Genomic DNA, 16721 nt, shown 5'->3' on the forward strand with positions numbered 1-16721 from the left:
CGACGCACGGTCTCCGACGTGGTGACGCCTGTCCGTGACAAAACGGCACGAGGGCTGAGCGAGCGCATCGCTGTGGAGTGTGAGCGTCGCAGGGGCGGCGTCCCGCGCTGCACCGTCGCCGTCGCCGCTCTCTCGCAGTCCCGACCGGCATCTCGACTGCGTTCGACACCGTTGACGATGGGCGACTGCTGGCTGTGCTGTCGAGTTCAACACTGGTTGCGCAGCCACCTGGGAGGCGGCCACGTTGGGGTGAGTGATCGCGAGCAATATTCACGAAAGCAGCTCCCTTTAGCCGGGGCAGCCCAATGCAGCACGTGGATAACACTGGTCCGAGGAACACTTGTTTGGACGGGTGTGAGCTGCTGCCGTGCGTGGTGCGTGGACTATTTGATTGTGTGGGGAGGTGCATTGGAGTGACGAATACTTCTGTTTGGCGTGTCGCGGTGTGTTGGAATGATGTTCGGATGGCATGTGAAGGGCGTTGTTTGTGATTTGTGTGTCTTCTCTGGTGGAGCCGACATGTGTGCGGGGATTGTGGCATTGCTGGCTGACGGTTCCACGTCACTTTTCAGCATTCCTGGATGTGCTGAGGGATGACGGCTGGCGACCAGCGTGTTGGTGCTGCTGCTGGGAATAAGTACACGAGGAATTGGCCATTTTCTCTTTCCCATGCTGGAGCCGATGAACTGGCACGAGGGCACCGGCTGCAGGCTGCCTGCCAGCACGTGTGAGCACCGGATCCATGCACGCACAGACGCTCATCGCAAGAGCGTGTGCGATCACAGTGGCCTTTTGTGGCGTGCTTTTGTGGGCGTCAGCCCATCGAAGAATGTGTGAAGCAAACGACTGACGGAACACGAGGAAAATAAGTGCGTGCACTGTGCCGTGTTTCGGCATCGATGGCAGAGCGGCAGGAAGCCCGTGCTGGCAACTGAGATCTTTGCGTCGCGAGGGATGTCGGTGTTGATTTTGGATCGTCGAGGGTGAAGTGATTTTGCTGCTGCCCGTGTGTGTGACGACTCCGGCAGAGGGCGGACACAAAAGGGAGGGATGCAGGCGCTGCGTGTGTGTGTGCAGGTGCCATGCAACAGCGTCACAACAAACATGCTGCGACTCGGTGACCCTCACATTGTTGTGGTCCTCACGAACAGCCCAGGCACGGCCCACACCGATGCACTTAGTGGACGGAGTGAGGCATCTTTTGAGGCGCTGCAGGGAACAGGATGTGTTGACGCAGCCACGACGTGCATGGAGTGTCACGATGGCACAGTCGGCTGTGGCTGGTGGAATATTTACTTCTCGGAGGCAACGGAGAGAGAGAGAGCTGCTCCTGCTGCTGGCGTCGTTGCTGCCTTTTGTGGCCTCCCATGCCGATTATTGTCTGTCCGCTGATCATGGGTGGCATGCCTCCACTAGTGACGTCGTCTGCAGGCATTTCACAGCACCAGTGAAGCACACATCACGTCGCATGCTTTGGCTGTGGATGTGGTGTCGTGAATGCAGCCGGCATTATTTTGCCCGACTTCTTTTCACTGCTTTGCGACAAATAGATGCGTCCCCGCCCGAGTCATTCACTGCAGCTCCGTGTGTTGTACAGCCAGCACAAGACTCTCTTGTTGTCTGACGCCTGGCTGACAGTCAAACACCACTGCGTTGGGACATGCAGAGATGTGGATTGCCGCTCACGGTGTTGGGCACCGCTGTTTGGATGCGGCGGCCACACAAGCGGATGTGTTGTGGCACAATCAAATGCGCGAAATACGCGGAATCACAGCGGCTGCAATAATATCAGCGGTGTGGCACCACGGAATGTGTGAGGGGGTGATGCATGATGAATCACAGTGGGCGGCATGCGAGGGAAGTGCACCGCGACGGAGCGTCACCCCGCCCTCAGCCTGCAGGGGAATGTACACCCACAAAATATATGGACGAGACACCACCAAACACACATGCCCTTCCATGCACCAATAAATAGGAGCGAAGGTGCGTTCTGGTGTGTGGGAGTCCACTCACATATTTTCATTTCCACCGCAATAAACGGTGAGGAATCAGGTGCCACAGCAACGAAAGGAAAAACAAACATCTATTGCAGCACTTTACCAGCTAAAAGCGGGAACAACACAAATTGAATTATTGGCTGCACCAACACAATAAAAATTCACAAGAGAAGAAAACAGTTGTGCACCCTGCAGAAATCCCCAACACACGATGCGGGCATGAAGGTTTGCCCTCCGCAAAAACAATAACAAAATATGCAGACACCTTCCACCCTCCAAAAAGAAACACGAATAAATGGCTGCTTTATTCCATTCCTTGCGCTTGACTTTGCGTGTGCTGCTTCTGCTGCGGTGGTGGCCGCGCTTCCCGTGAACCAACAATCCACGTGGTGTGCGGGGATCTTCTTTTTTAATTGTTACTTTGCTTTTGTGTTGCTGTGGGCGCTGCACCTATTCTCTTATGTGTGTACCCTCCGTGAGGGGAGCAGACACGACGGACCGCTCTCGCCGTATGTGCATGCGGTGGAGCCTTGTGTGCCGCTCCTGTTTGCTTCTCCCTCCTCCATCTGTGTGTTGGTGTTGCGGCAGGGCTGTGTGTGTGTTGCCGTGGATTGGAGTGTGTGTCGTGCGTGGTGTGCGGCGTGCGGTGCATGCCTGGCTGCTGCCCTCTCCTCATGTGGTGTGCCCTCTGTGTGTGTGTCTGTCGCACCTCTCGTCTCCCCTGTTGCTCTCCATGTCCCTCACTGTGCAGATCAGCTCCACACCACTGAACGACCACACTCACGCTGATGATGACGTGCCGTCTGCTGTGCGCTCTGTTGGTGCTCGCCCTGTGCTGCTGCCCGTCCGTGTGCGCGGCAGGTGAAGAGGAAGAAGCTAACCGCAGTACGGACTCCGATACGCAAAAGGGTGTAGGTAGGACAAACGGTAAGCAAAATGGAACAAATGGGAGCCCAGAACTAACGACCAAAACGTCAGAGGACGAAGGTGAGAGCGGTACGCAAGTCATAGAAGGCAGACTCACCGATGTGATCTCCAACAGTGATGCTGCGTCCGGTGAGCCAGGGAAACCAAGCGCTGTGGATCAATCCGCAAAAAAAACAAAATTGGAGGTTCCTGTGGAAAAAACGACGACCACGACGACAACCACAACGACCACAACTACAACAATGGCACCAACTACTACAACAACAACCACTGCGCCGGAGGCACCAAGTACCACGACTACAAAGGTGCCAACTACGACGACCACCCGCGCACCGTCACGTCTGCGCGAAATCGACGGCAGCCTCAGCAGCTCTGCGTGGGTGTGTGCCCCGCTGCTGCTTGCCGTATCCGCGCTGGCGTACACCACTCTGGGCTGAAGAGGTGTGTGCGGGCTGTGCGTGCCGGCACTCAACCGCGTGGATTTGTGTGCGTCTACTGTGGTTCGATGTAAATAAATAAATGAGAGAAAATAATGATTGTGTTTTGCTTCATTTGCTTCTGCTGCCCTGCTGTGTGCTCCATGTTGTGTCCCACATCCGTCACTTGGAACGCACCCCAGACACACTCATATGCACGACACGCATACAACTGTTTGCGTGGATGCATGTTTGTGTGCTGGTGCATGCGCACTGGAGTCATTTGTTGCAGCTCCTTGATTTTTGTGTTTTACTTGTTTTTACTTTATTGATGTGTGTTTAGTCGTGTTGTGTTTTAATTGTTTTTTGCTGATTATTAATTGCTGCAGGGCCGTTTGTATTTTTTTTGCCCTTTCACTGTTTTCAACTACCTCATGGTGTGTGCACTTGTTGCTGTACGGTGACTGTTGTGTGACTTGTCTCTCTCCTCTGCTTTCACTCTGCGTTGACGGGGAGTTAGTTTGTGCTGAAGGCTACACGCAAGTGACAGGAGTGATGGCGATGATGATGACTGGCCGTGTGCTGCTGGTGTGTGCCTTCTGCGTGCTGTGGTGCGGTGCCGGCGGTAGGTGTAAAGGGGAGACGGCAGTTCTTGGGAGTCGTGCTGAACTTCCACCAGCACCTCTTGAAACGTCTCAAAAAGGCCCCCAAGAGTTACAAAGTGGAGAACCAGGTGCTAAAGGAACTGCATCACTTGCATCTCCCCCTCCTAAAGATAAGGATGCAGATGAAAATGAAGATGAAGGAGATGAAGATGATGATGCAGATGAAGACACGGATGAGTCAAAAGTAAGAAGAACAGAAGGGCAGAGTGGTGAAAAAGCAAATGCTGCATCAGACCCAGATTCCGGGGAAAAGAATTTAATTGGCAGCGGGCAGGAAACAGGCCAGTCAATTGCACCTGCAGGGGACATTTCTCATTCCGACAGTCAGGAAACAAAAGCCAATCCCACGCAAACGGAGATCGAAGAAAAGAATGAGACTGACGAAAATACACCTGCAGTAGAGAAAGCACTCACACCAGGTAACGGAGAGAACACACTGCCTGGGGGAATTGCGGGAGGAAATCCTCCACCACCTCCAGAAGAAGGTGTTGATTCCCGCGAACAGGATGGCGAAGACACCACGAGTGAAGGCGAAAAAAATGTTCAGTCGCCTGCGACCGCAGCCACACCACAAAGCCACCGAGAAGGAGGCTCAGAAGGGACTGAGGAAGACACAAAAGCAAAGACAGTAACCGCCAATACAACTGATACGGCGAATACACAAAACAATGACGGCAGCACCGCGGCCTCCCACATCACCTCCCCTCTTTTGCTTTTTTTTGTTGTTGCGTGTGCGGCTGCTGCTGCGGTGGTGGCCGCGTGAGAGTATGAGGGAGAGAGAGCCGCGCACCGCCCACACACACACTCGTCCTTCTCTCTCTGTGTGTGTGTCCCCTTGCATGGACTCTCGCCCTCACCTCATCCCACGAGGCACACACATAATGTGCCCATTGTACATATGCATGCACACCCATGCATGCCCGTTGGTGCTCTCTTTTGCACGACACGCACCGCTGCCGTCCTGCCTGGCTGCATGGGCGGAGCACCGTAACTGTTTTTGTTTTTATTGCTTTGAGTGGGCGACCTCTCTCTCTCTCCCTGTGTGTGTGTTTTGCTTTACGGGAGCAATGAGAGTGTGTGTGCTGGTCGTCCCACGCTTTGGCTTTTTTTTTAATGTTTTACTTGTGTTGTAGCTGAGAGCACCCATTTCACAGACTGCGCGTGTGTGATGATATGTGGAATTTGCGTGTGTGCTATCAGTATCTCTCTGCCGTTGCTTTCTTTGGACTCTCTTGTGCGGCACAGCTGCTCTGCATGCATAGGCGCTGACAAGCACACAAGCACAAGCACATACACATGCCATGTCGCACACGCCGTGGAGCTGAGTGAACGCTGAGAACGCACGCACGCACAATATTCTGACTGCGGCGGCCCTTCCTAAGAGGGTTGTATTGAGCTCGCGATTTGTCTTGTTGACGTGCTGCTGGTGTGTGGTCGATTGGGTGGCATCGAGTGTGCCTGGGACAAGTGTGGATTAATTTTTTTCCAGCAGCTGCAAGTGCTGACGTGTCTCTACCGCTGTGGATTTGCCGATATTCTTTGGCTGTGCGGGGTGATGTGCGCTGGCGGAGGAGCGGCATCCAGTAGGGACTAAAGTAAAACGAATCGCGGCAGCACGTGGGTGCTGCGAAGGGCGGTTGTGCTCTTTTGTAATTTGCTGGTTGTGTTTGTTGTGTTCGCGTCGTTCGGTGTGTGCTGACTTGTAAATAATGACAAACTCGCCGTTATTCCTGCTGGTGGCAGTCGCTGTGTGTTCCCGGTGCACTGTTCTTTCATCTCCTGTTCCGTGTGTCTGTGTGCGTGAGTTGTTGTTGTTGGGAGTGACTGCGGCGGGGATGATGGTGCCACTCACTGTGGATGATTGGCGGTGCTCACTGTTGTGCTTCTTTTGTGGGCATTTTTTCTCTTTCACTCTTACGAAGGAAACAAGCAAGCGCTAAACGCTACTGTGAAATTCGAAGGCACTGAAAGGACCAACAGCACACACACCGCCCGCACACACATATTTATATGCTCTCACGTGTTGCTGGAATAAAGGCACCCCGCACACACAACCGTCGCCGCGTGACCGGATCCAGCGGAAGGAGGAGGGAAGGAAGAGAGAGTGAGCCGCGGGGGCCCAACATGTCGCGGCGTGTGTTTACTTCCGCGGTGCTCCTCCTATTTGTGATGGTGTGCTGTGGCAGTGGAGTTGCGCGTGCAAAGAGGGTGGGTGATCCAAAGCCTACGGTTATTTTTGTACCATGGGAAACGAAGGTGTCTTCTGGCGCATTTGAGAGGCAACAGCTATGGAGAAAATGGTTTCAAATTCTTTATTGGCCGTTTTCTTTTTGAAATACTATGGCTTGATTGTGGGTATTGCCAAGGCCAATTAGGGAGTCCCTTCTAGTGCCAGTGTTGGCATTTGGTCAAAGTACGTGAGTTTTACACGGGAAGAGTGGAAGAGAGGAACCGCAGCGGAGAGCGTGACGGACTGGAGGACGGTTATTGCCGTGGAACGAAGAGAAGAGGCGGTTCATGCGTCTCAATTGAACGGTCCCAAGGCGTTGACGAAAGACGGCAATATTTTTCTGCCTGTGGAACGCCTTCCTGCGAAAAATGCCAGCGCGATTTTGGAAACTCCACACATGTGGGAGCTTGTGCCTGTTTTGGGTGACGTTTTTGGTCTCCAACGATGTGGGCAAACGCATCACGTGGGGTGCTGGGAGCCTTTCCAAGGCTGTTGTTGACTCTCAGCTACGAGCGAAGTCATGGAATGGGTTCTGGGGTATTGGCGGCAGGGGCGTGGTGGCGAATGGCACCGCGATTGTGTTTTTTCCCTTGTGACTGTGAAGGGGGACAACACAAAAGTCTGCAACATCATCCATTCGAAGGGCTGTGGCGGGAATTGGGGGTTCCCTGCGGAGGGTGTTGCTGACGGGATTGCGCTGATCCCGATCTCTTTGAGTGGGAGGGAAAACTCCTCATGGCCGCCACGCATGGAGGCCATGACGGGAAAGTGCATGAGTCCGGTGAAATGGGAGAGGCATGGATGTAATTCGGCGGAGCATATTTGAATGTCTTGAATGAGGCCTTGAAGAGTGCTACGACTTGTGGCCGACTCGAAATTGTGACGGTATCCATCGAGGGGAGGAGTGTAATGCTGTTTGCCTTTCCCAGGCAGAATAATATTCGGAGAGCCACGAGCGTGTTGCGTCTTTATATGACTGATATGAATCGATTTTACCCCATTGGACCGTTATTTGCTGATGGTGTTTCTAAAAACTCAGATACTCTGCAGTACATGGGTGGTGAACTGTTTGCCCTGTACGAGTGGAATGCAGGACAAGGGCGTGTTGTGCTCGCACACCTCACTGAGCAGCTGGATGAAATAAAGACTGCGCTGAGGAATTGGGATGCAGTCGACAAGAACGTCGCAACGCCTTGCACTTCCACCAGCAAGGAGGGAACCGCATCCGACGGTGCCTGCAGCACTCCTATGCCCACGAATGGACTGGTCGGATATTTGTCCAACGAGGGTGAGAGGGATTGCTGGGTGAACGAATATCTCGCGGCGAGTGCCACGGTGATTGGGACAGCAACGGAGGTTGAGGGCGGTGCGACGTTTGAGGGGCCTGGAGTGTGGGCAGAGTGGCCTGTGGGTAATCGGTGGCGAGATCAACGATTCCACATTGTGAAGAAGGAGTTCACTCTTTTGGTGACGGTGACGATTGGGTCGGCTCCTGCAGGCAGCGGCAGCGCCATTATGGTGGCTGTGGGTGGCGCTGGGAGTGTGAGGATGGTGGGACTGTCAGTCACGGCGGACAATAAGCGGTAGGCGACGTTTGACGGTGAGGCGGGAGAAGCGCAGCACGGGAACTGCGGGCTGGAGAGAACGTACCGGGTGGCAGTTGGGCTCCAGAACGGCATGGGCACCGTGTGCGTGGGTGGCAAAACTTTGGGGAGCTCAGCAACGACAGTTACACGTGGGGCGCAGTTGCTCGACGTCTCATGCTTCTACGTTGGAGGTGAAGGTTGCAGTGGCTCAGGCTGCAGTTAGGTGACGCTGACGCATTTCTGTCTGTGCAACCGCCCACTGACCAGGCAGGAACTACAGATGCCCTTTTGCGTGGCAAGCAGACTGAAGCGGGTTGCAAGGAGGGAAAAGCGACACTGCGCCCCGGGAATTTCGCGGCCAAACTGCCACAGGATCTGGGCATTGACGCGGCTGCGGGGGAAGCGGTGCCAGTGCCCGCCAAAGGGGGAATTTTGCGCGGGAAACAGCACCACTGATGTCAATGGCTCTACTGTTTTATTGTTCCCAAAATGAATTGGTGACGGTGCCTTCCATGGGTGTGTGCCTTGGGCATTTTCTGCCCCTACTTCAAGGAGTGTGTGGGGAATTGGCATTTTTATGAGCCGTAGAATGCGGTTGTGCGATTTCTAATGGACCGTACGTGCCGCTTTTCCCAAGTGCCTTTTTTTTCGTTTTTTTTAAATGATTCATTGTCATTGTCTGCTGCTGCTGGTGCACGGATGGGATAGTCAGCAGCCCTTCTTTTCCTTTTTCCGTCCGACGGTTAATCGCCGTACATGTCATGAGTGACGTGTTTCTTACTTTTATTTGTTGTTTGTGGCCCACACCGTTGCCAGCCTTACTGCTGTGCGTCCCACGGACTGCACAAAAAAAGGGGGATTGGAGGAACAGGCCGGATGCCGCATGAAATGTGAAGAGTGTTTTGTGGGCTGGTGGAACAGTACGATCTGTTTTATTTTTGATTTTATTGTTTTTACTTGTGCAGGCAATATGTATAGACAAAAACACGGTCGTTTTGTGCCACATGGCACATGAAATGAAAGTCATGCCTGATCATTTTTTTACTTTTTGGGAGCCCTTCCGGACTCTCAACTCTGTTGTTGTGCTTTTTTACTTTTTAGATTCTGGTTTGCAGGGCGGTGTGTGTTGTTTGCAATCGCACCGATTCCAACTGCCTTATGGTGTTGCTGGGATGTTGTTGTTGTCACTGTTTGGTGGCGTGGCTGACTGACTCTTCTCTTCTTTTTGCTTTCACTCTGCGTTGACGGGGTGTTAGTTTGTGCTGAAGGCTGCACGCAAGTGACAGGAGTGATGGCGATGATGATGACTGGCCGTGTGCTGCTGGTGTGTGCCCTCTGCGTGCTGTGGTGCGTCACTGTTTTTGGAGCTGCAAGGGACAACCGCTCCGTTGAGGGTGATGGGAACGTATTGACGCACACGCATAATGGAGGAAATGACAGGGTGCGCCTGAAGGCGGGTTGCGGTTTGATTTCCACCCGAATGGGATTAATAAAGGCGGTTGCAGCTGGGGATGACAGTGAAGGTGGAACTACTAATGCCCCATTGGATGGGGAGGAGAAAACAGCGCCTGGTGGTGAGCCCGCTGGTAGTGGGGACAATGAAACGCCTGGCCCAAAAGGAGGGAATGGTGCCGCAGGTGCAGGAGCAGCATCCCTGCCGGTGTCTGGGCCTGGAGTGCCAGGGGCAAGTACAAAAACCAGGCAGTCACCTGTGGCTGGTCAAGAAGGGAATGAAAACAAAAACGTGGATCCCGACAGCAATGCGGCAGCTGGGCCCCCAGACCAAACCAACGATCAATTGCCCTCTTCATCTGGCAGCACTCCCAGTCCTCCTGGTGAAAAACCCTCTTCGATGGGTACTTCCGACATTAAACAATTGCCCACGGAAACGCTGAAGAACGGGGTTGCTGAACCTCGCAATAAATCTGGCGATGATGGAGAGAGAGACGAAGAAGAAACGAGAAAAGAAAAAGAAGAAAAGAAATTACAACCCGAGACACAAGAGAGGGGAAATAATGCGGAGGTACCACAATCATTACCCGCACAACCATCGGGTGGACCTGCACCACCGCCACCGCCAGCATCAGCAGGTGAAGAAAGCCCAACAGCAGAAAAAGAAAGCTTATAGAACGTAACCAAACCAAAAAAAGAAAACACACCGTCAGAATTCGAGACGGACTCAGAAGCAACGCAACCGCCTTCAGGGGATGCTACACAAGGGCAGCACAGTCATGACACAGACACAGAGGATCCGACGAAGAATGCAGCAACCGGCAGTCCAGCAGAACCAACAACATTCTCATCTACCTCTACAAGTGGCAGCGGTGATTATGTCCACAATAAGGCAGATAAGGATGATGCTCAAAGCTCTGAAGGACAACACGACAGCCTTGAAACTGGCAATACCAACGTTGTTCCAACTCTCAGTGAGGCAGCACCACAAACAGCAAAAACAATCACCGCTGCTCAAACAAATCATACGACGAATGCACAAAACAGTGACGGCAGCACCGCGGTCTCCCACACCACCTCCTCTCTTTTGCTTCTTCTTCTTGTTGTTGCGTGTGCGGCTGCTGCTGCGGTGGTGGCCGCGTGAGAGTGAGGGAGAGAGAGCCGTGCACCGCCCGCACACACACTCGTCTTTCACTCACTCTCTGTGTGTGTCCCCTTGCATGGACTCTCGCCCTCACCTCATCCCACGAAGCACACACATAATGTGCCCATTGTATATATGCATGCACACCCATGCATGCCCGTTGGTGCTCTCTTTTGCACCACACGCACCGCTGCCGTCCTGCCTGGCTGCATGGGCGGAGCACCGTAACTGTTTCTGTTTTGTTTCCATTGCATTGAGTGGGCGACCTCTCTCTCTCTCTCCCTGTGTGTGTGTTTTGCTTTACGGGAGCAATGAGAGTGTGTGCGCTGGTCGTCCCACGATTCGGCTTTTTTTTATTGTTTTTACTTGTGTTGAGGTTGAGTGCACCCATTACTCCTTCATTTTTTTTTTTTCTTGATCGGTGGCTTGCTTTGACTGTGGACGCCTAATTACTCTTTTTTGTATTCTTATATTTTTCCTCTGTTGTTGAGAGAGTGTCATTCTCTTGTATCCTTGTGATGCCACCAAGTTATTTTCTTTGAAATACGCTATGCGCCCGTTGATCGACGTTACTTTACTCTGCTGCCTGCATTGTTTTTGGTTCTGTTATTGATGATGTCTGCGCTGTGATTTGTCAGCGGATGTATTGTTGTCAGCCTGACGTATCCTTCGTTCCTTGACGATTTGTTGCGTACCGACGCCGCGTGGGCGTCTCTGGTGATGGTGAGGGACGCGTGTCTCAGAGCGCAGGATGCGTCGCGGGTGTGCGGCGTCGTTTGTGAGGACCGATGGGTGAACATCCGCATCCAGGCGTCATCAACGGACTTTGAGGACAGCATAAGGCACTGCGGCTTCTTTTGGTGTTGCACAAAGAGTTTATTGGACGGTGCTTTGTATTCAATCTTTTGCAGCTTTTGTGGGAGAAGGTGGGAGGTCGAGGGCATGAGGACTGAATTCATTTGGGTGGCTGCGTTCCGTTGAGTTGCGGTCAGTCGTGGCACTCTTTTGGGGTTTGGCCGCCCGTCTCTTTTGTTTACTTCCAACTGCAGCACGTGGATACCACTGATCCGAAGAACATTTGTTTGACCGCGTGTGAGCTGCTGCCGTGCGTGGTGCATGGACTATGTGATTGTGTGGGGAGGTGCATTGGGTGACGAATACTTCTGTTTGGCGTGTCGCGGTGTGTTGGAATGATGTTCGGATGACATGTGAAGGGTGTTGTTTGTGATTTGTGTGTCTTCTCTGGTGGAGCCGACATGTGTGCGGGGATTGTGGCATTGCTGGCTGACAGCTCCACGTCACTTTTCAGCATTCCTGGATGTGCTGAGGAATGACGGCTGGCGACCAGCGTGTTGGTGCTGCCGGTGGGAATAAGTGCATCGGGAATAGGCCGTTTTCTCTTTTCCGTGCTGGAGCCGATGAACTGGCACGAGGGCACCGGCTGCAGGCTGCCTGCCAGCACGTGTGAGCAGCGGATCCATGCACACACAGACGCTCATCGCAAGAGCTTGTGCGATCACAGTGGCCTTTTGTGGCGTGCTTTTGTGGGCGTCAGCCCATCGAAGAATGTGTGAAGCAAACGACTGACGGAACACGAGGAAAATAAGTGCGTGCACTGTGCCGTGTTTCGGCATCGATGGCAGAGCGGCAGGAAGCCCGTGCTGGCAACTGAGATCTTTGCGTCGCGAGGGATGTCGGTGTTGATTTTGGATCGTCGAGGGTGAAGTGATTTTGCTGCTGCCCGTGTGTGTGGCCACTCCGGCAGAGGGCGGACACAAAAGGGAGGGATGCAGGCGCTGCGTGTGTGTGTGTGTGCAGGTGCCATGCAACAACGTCACAACAAACATGCTGCGACTCGGTGACCCTCACATTGTTGTGGTCCTCACGAACAGCCCAGGCACGGCCCACATCGATGCACTTAGTGGACGGAGTGAGGCATCTTTTGGGGCGCTGCAGGGAACAGGATGTGCTGACGCAGCCACGACGCGCATGGAGTGTCACGATGGCACAGTCGGCTGTGGCTGGTGGAATATTTACTTCTCGGAGGCAACAGGGAGAGAAAGAGAGAGAGCTGCTCCTGCTGCTGGCGTCGTTGCTGCCTTTTGTGGCCTCCCATGCCGATTATTGTCTGTCCGCTGATCATGGGTGGCATGCCTCCACTAGTGACGTCGTCTGCAGGCATTTCACAGCACCAGTGAAACACACATCACGTCGCATGCTTTGGCTGTGGATGTGGTGTCGTGAATGCAGCCGGCATTATTTTGCCCGACTCCTTTTCACTGCTTTGCGACGAATAGATGCGTCCCCGCCCGAGTCATTCACTGCAGCTCCGTGTGTTGTACAGCCAGCACAAGACTCTCTTGTTGTCTGACGCCTGGCTGACAGTCAAACACCACTGCGTTGGGACATGCAGAGATGTGGATTGCCGCTCACGGTGTTGGGCACCGCTGTTTGGATGCGGCGGCCACACAAGCGGATGTGTTGTGGCACAATCAAATGCGCGAAATACGCGGAATCACAGCGGCTGCAATAATATCAGCGGTGTGGCACCACGGAATATGTGAGAGGGTGATGCATGATGAATCACAGTGGGCGGCATGCGAGGGAAGTGCACCGCGACGGAGCGTCATCCCGCCCTCAGCCTGCAGGGGAATGTACACCCACAAAATATATGGACGAGACACCACCAAACACACATGCCCTTCCATGCACCAATAAATAGGAGCGAAGGTGCGTTCTGGTGTGTGGGAGTCCACTCACATATTTTCATTTCCACCGCAATAAACGGTGAGGAATCAGGTGCCACGGCAACGAAAGGAAAAACAAGCATCTATTGCAGCACCTTACCAGCGAAAGGCAGGAACAACACAAACCGAATTATTGGCTGCACCCACACAAGAAACATTTACAAAAGGAAAGAAAAATAATAATTTCGCACCCTGCAGAAATCCCCAGCACACGATCCAGGCGTGAAGGTTTGCCCTCTGAAAAAACAAAACAACGCATGCAGACATCTGTCAACATCCAAACCGAAACACAAATGAATGGTTGCTTGCTTTATGCCATTCCTTGCGCTTATTTTTGGTTATGCTGCTGCTGCTGCTGCGGTGCCCAGGCCTTCATGAAGCGTTGTGCGCTGAATATGAACGAAGACCAAAGGCAACTGAATTGTTTTTGTGATGAATATTGGCTGCACTTCCCGTGGGCCAACAATCCACGTGGTGTGCGGGGATCATTCCCATATTTGTTACTTTGCTTTTGTTTTGCTGTGTGCGCTGCACTTCCTCTAGTGTGTGTGCGTACCCTCCGTGAGGGGTGCCGACACGACGGACCGCTCTCGCCGTGTGTGCATGCGGTGGAGCCTTGTGTGCCGCTCCTGTTTGCTTCTCCCTCTTCCATCTGTGTGTTGGTGCTGCGGCAGGGCTGTGTGTGTGTGTGCCTGCTGCCGTGGATTGGAGTGTGTGTCGTGCGTGGTGTGCGGCGTACGGTGCATGCCTGGCTGCTGCCCTCTCCTCATGTGGTGTGCCCTCTGTGTGTGTTTCTGCCGCACCTCTCGTCTCCCCTGTTGCTCTCCATGTCCCTCACTGTGCAGGTCAGCTCCACACCACTGAACGACCACACTCACGATGATGATGTGCCGTCTGCTGTGCGCCCTGTTGGTGCTCGCCCTGTGCTGCTCCCCGTCCGTGTGCGGGACAACGAGTGAAGATCCAGCTGGTAAATCTGTTTCAAAGGTTGACGAGGAAGGGGGACCAGGTAAGGGGACGGAGGAACCAAAGCAGGTAACGGATCCGGCCGCTGCGTCACCGGGAAAAATTGAAGGGTCCAATACGCGAGGGGCTCCAGGTGCGGGACAAGCTCTGCCACAGCATCCAAGTTAGGTGGCCGCTTCGGCAGGAAGTCCAGGTCCAACAAGTACGGTGCCTATTACAAAAGAGGGGTCAGGTAGGTCCGGTATTTCAGGGAGTCCAGGTCCGGTGGCCGATACGGCACAGGAAAATGGTGACAGCGATACGACAGAGTCAAAAAGTGGCAATAATCCATCCACAGACCAAACAAATACGAATGCCGACGATTCCGCCCAGAAGACCACGGCGGCTACTACCACTACTACGACAACCACGACGACCACTACAACGACTACAACTACCACTACAACAAAGGCACCAACTACTACGACCACTACGACAGAGACACCAACCACGACGACCACCCGCACACCGTCACGTCTGCGCGAAATCGACGGCAGCCTCAGCAGCTCTGCGTGGGTGTGTGCCCCGCTGCTGCTCGCCGTATCCGCGCTGGCGTACACCACTCTGGGCTAAAGAGGTGTATGAGGGCTGTGCGTGCCAGCACTTCACCACGGGGATTTGTGTGCGTCTACTGTGGTCCGATGTAACTAAATAGGAGAAAATAATGATTGTGTGTTTTGCTTCATTTGCTTCTGCTGCCCTGCTGTGTGCTCCGCGTTGCTGCTCCCTGTATCCGTCACGTTGAACGCATCCCAGACACACCCTTATGCACTACACGCATACAACTGTTTGCGTGGACGCATTTCCGTGTGTGAGTGCAGGCACGCTGGAGCCAAACTCTGCAGTTGCTTTTTCTACTTTTTTGCTTCTCTACTCGTGTTTTTAATTGTTTGTTTTTTTTGCTGATTGATTGCTTTAGGGCGGTGTGTGTTTGCGTTTTTTGTCCTTTTACTGATTCCAACTGCCTCATGGTGTGTTTTTTGCTGCTGGTGGGCTGGCATTTGTGACTGTGCGGTGGCTGTGCATGGTTGTGTGACTTGTCTCTCTTTTTTTGCTTCCACTCTGCGTTGACGGGGAGTTAGTTTGTGCTGAAGGCTGCACGCAAGTGACAGGAGTGATGGCGATGATGATGACTGGCCGTGTGCTGCTGGTGTGTGGCCTCTGCGTGCTGTGGTGCTGTGGTGCGGCGGTGGTATCGTCTATCCCTGACGTTACCGGTCGTAAAAATGTTCCGCATGGGTATTTGGTTGTTAATTGGGAAAAGTTGCTAAAGAACGAATGTGCGACGGACGAAAAGTACATTAATGAGGATGGGACGGTGAATGAGTCAGCGGTGAAAGACTGCATACGCGATGCGATGAGGGTGGTTTGTAACGTTTTTTGTCGCAAGAATTCAGGGGAACCTGACGACTCTGAAGGTGAGCGTATTTGTGAGGAGTACGTTGGCAGCCGAGATGAGGCCGGCCAATCTTCTCATTTAATAACACCGGCGGAAGCAAAAACTCTAAAAGCACCAAGGAGCGAACTGGAAGAATTGGAAAAAACACCGGGAGAGACACCGAAGCCACTATCGGGAGGACCAGCAACAGAAGATGAACCAGCAAAAACAACAGGAGGACCACCAACACCGCCAGTGGAAGCACAACACAACCGTGAAGAAAACGTGCCGGTTTTACACCCAGAAGATGACCCAGGGACCACAGAGTCAAACAGTGATTCGGAAGAGGATGACAGCGCCTCCACTACAGACAACCAAGAGAGCGTAACACCCGACGGTCATGACAAATCAACCCCAACATTACCCTCAACCGCCACCGATACTGTCAAAAATGAGGCAGACAGGATCAATACAGAGGGAACTCAAAAACCTGCGACGGAATCAAATGCCGAAAGGAAAGAAGTAGAGGAAAGCGATGAAAAAACATATGACAATACGAAAAAAATTCCAGCTGAAGCAGCTGCTACAACAAATAATACAGTGATGCCTGGCGACAGTGACGGCAGCCCCGCTGTCTCCCACACCACCTCCCCTCTTTTTCTTGTTGTTCTTGTTGTTGCGTGTGCGGCTGCGGCTGCAGTGGTGGCCGCGTGAGAGTGAGGGAGAGAGAGCCGTGCACCGCCCGCACACACACTCGTCCTTCTCTCACTCTCTGTGTGTGTCCCCTTGCATGGACTCTCGCCCTCACCTCATCCCACGAAGCACACACATAATGTGCCCATTGTATATATGCGTGCACACCCATGCATGTCCGTTGGTGCTCTCTTTTGCAGCACACGCACCGCTGCCGTCCTGCCTGGCTGCATGGGCGGAGCACCTTAAATGTTTTTATTAGTATTATTTTTTTGTAATTTTTTTAATTTGCTTTTGCTATGAGCGTTTATCTATTTCGTACAAACCCATTCCTTTTTTTTTTTCTAATCTCCCATCTCCCATCCCTCTTTTTTGCTTTTGGGGACAATCACTGTGGACGTTTCTTCTTTTTTACTCTTCCCACTTTTAATTGTTTCTTCTGCACTCTTCCTGTGAGGGGTGCCGTGTGTTTCCCGCCCAA

At 53.0% G+C, this 16721-nt stretch overlaps 3 protein-coding genes and 3 pseudogenes across 3 annotated transcripts, besides 16 other annotated features; all 6 read left to right on the forward strand.

The window, feature by feature from the left end:
- Nucleotides 1–15: part of a mobile genetic element that runs on past the window's edge.
- Nucleotides 1–3539: part of a sequence feature (areas not merged during assembly with more than two copies in the genome that could not be assigned to a particular haplotype) that runs on past the window's edge.
- Tc00.1047053510377.190 (mucin TcMUCII, putative) lies at nucleotides 2786–3361 on the forward strand (the record flags this gene model as incomplete). Its single annotated transcript, XM_816207.1, has 1 exon — nucleotides 2786–3361. One exon carries the CDS (start codon nucleotides 2786–2788, stop codon nucleotides 3359–3361), a length of 576 nt encoding a protein of 191 aa, XP_821300.1.
- Nucleotides 3124–3192: a microsatellite.
- Nucleotides 3540–3730: a sequence feature (haploid, Esmeraldo-like haplotype).
- Nucleotides 3731–3870: a sequence feature (areas not merged during assembly with more than two copies in the genome that could not be assigned to a particular haplotype).
- Nucleotides 3871–4784: a sequence feature (heterozygous, Esmeraldo-like haplotype).
- On the forward strand, nucleotides 3896–4768 carry Tc00.1047053510377.200 (mucin-associated surface protein (MASP), putative; the record flags this gene model as incomplete). Its single annotated transcript, XM_816208.1, has 1 exon — nucleotides 3896–4768. The coding sequence occupies one exon, from the start codon at nucleotides 3896–3898 to the stop codon at nucleotides 4766–4768; it is 873 nt and encodes a 290-aa protein (XP_821301.1).
- Nucleotides 4115–4182: a microsatellite.
- Nucleotides 4785–5459: a sequence feature (areas not merged during assembly with more than two copies in the genome that could not be assigned to a particular haplotype).
- Nucleotides 5460–9150: a sequence feature (heterozygous, non-Esmeraldo-like haplotype).
- Nucleotides 6016–8277, forward strand: Tc00.1047053510377.210 (annotated as a pseudogene).
- On the forward strand, nucleotides 9113–10417 carry Tc00.1047053510377.220 (annotated as a pseudogene).
- Nucleotides 9151–10215: a sequence feature (areas merged during assembly that could not be assigned to a particular haplotype. This can correspond to areas where the two haplotypes were merged or to regions with more than two copies in the genome that were merged during assembly.).
- Nucleotides 10216–10334: a sequence feature (heterozygous, non-Esmeraldo-like haplotype).
- Nucleotides 10335–14420: a sequence feature (areas not merged during assembly with more than two copies in the genome that could not be assigned to a particular haplotype).
- Tc00.1047053510377.250 lies at nucleotides 14044–14742 on the forward strand (annotated as a pseudogene).
- Nucleotides 14421–15265: a sequence feature (heterozygous, non-Esmeraldo-like haplotype).
- Nucleotides 14502–14630: a microsatellite.
- Nucleotides 15266–16721: part of a sequence feature (areas not merged during assembly with more than two copies in the genome that could not be assigned to a particular haplotype) that runs on past the window's edge.
- Nucleotides 15287–16261, forward strand: Tc00.1047053510377.260 (mucin-associated surface protein (MASP), putative; the record flags this gene model as incomplete). The annotated part of the gene is made up of 1 exon (XM_816209.1): nucleotides 15287–16261. The coding sequence occupies one exon, from the start codon at nucleotides 15287–15289 to the stop codon at nucleotides 16259–16261; it is 975 nt and encodes a 324-aa protein (XP_821302.1).
- Nucleotides 16493–16530: a sequence feature (AT_rich).

The sequence above is a fragment of the Trypanosoma cruzi genome, genomic scaffold (genome assembly GCF_000209065.1).
Source record: "Trypanosoma cruzi strain CL Brener 1047053516725 genomic scaffold, whole genome shotgun sequence".
In the NCBI taxonomy this organism is placed as follows: Eukaryota; Euglenozoa; class Kinetoplastea; order Trypanosomatida; family Trypanosomatidae; genus Trypanosoma; species Trypanosoma cruzi.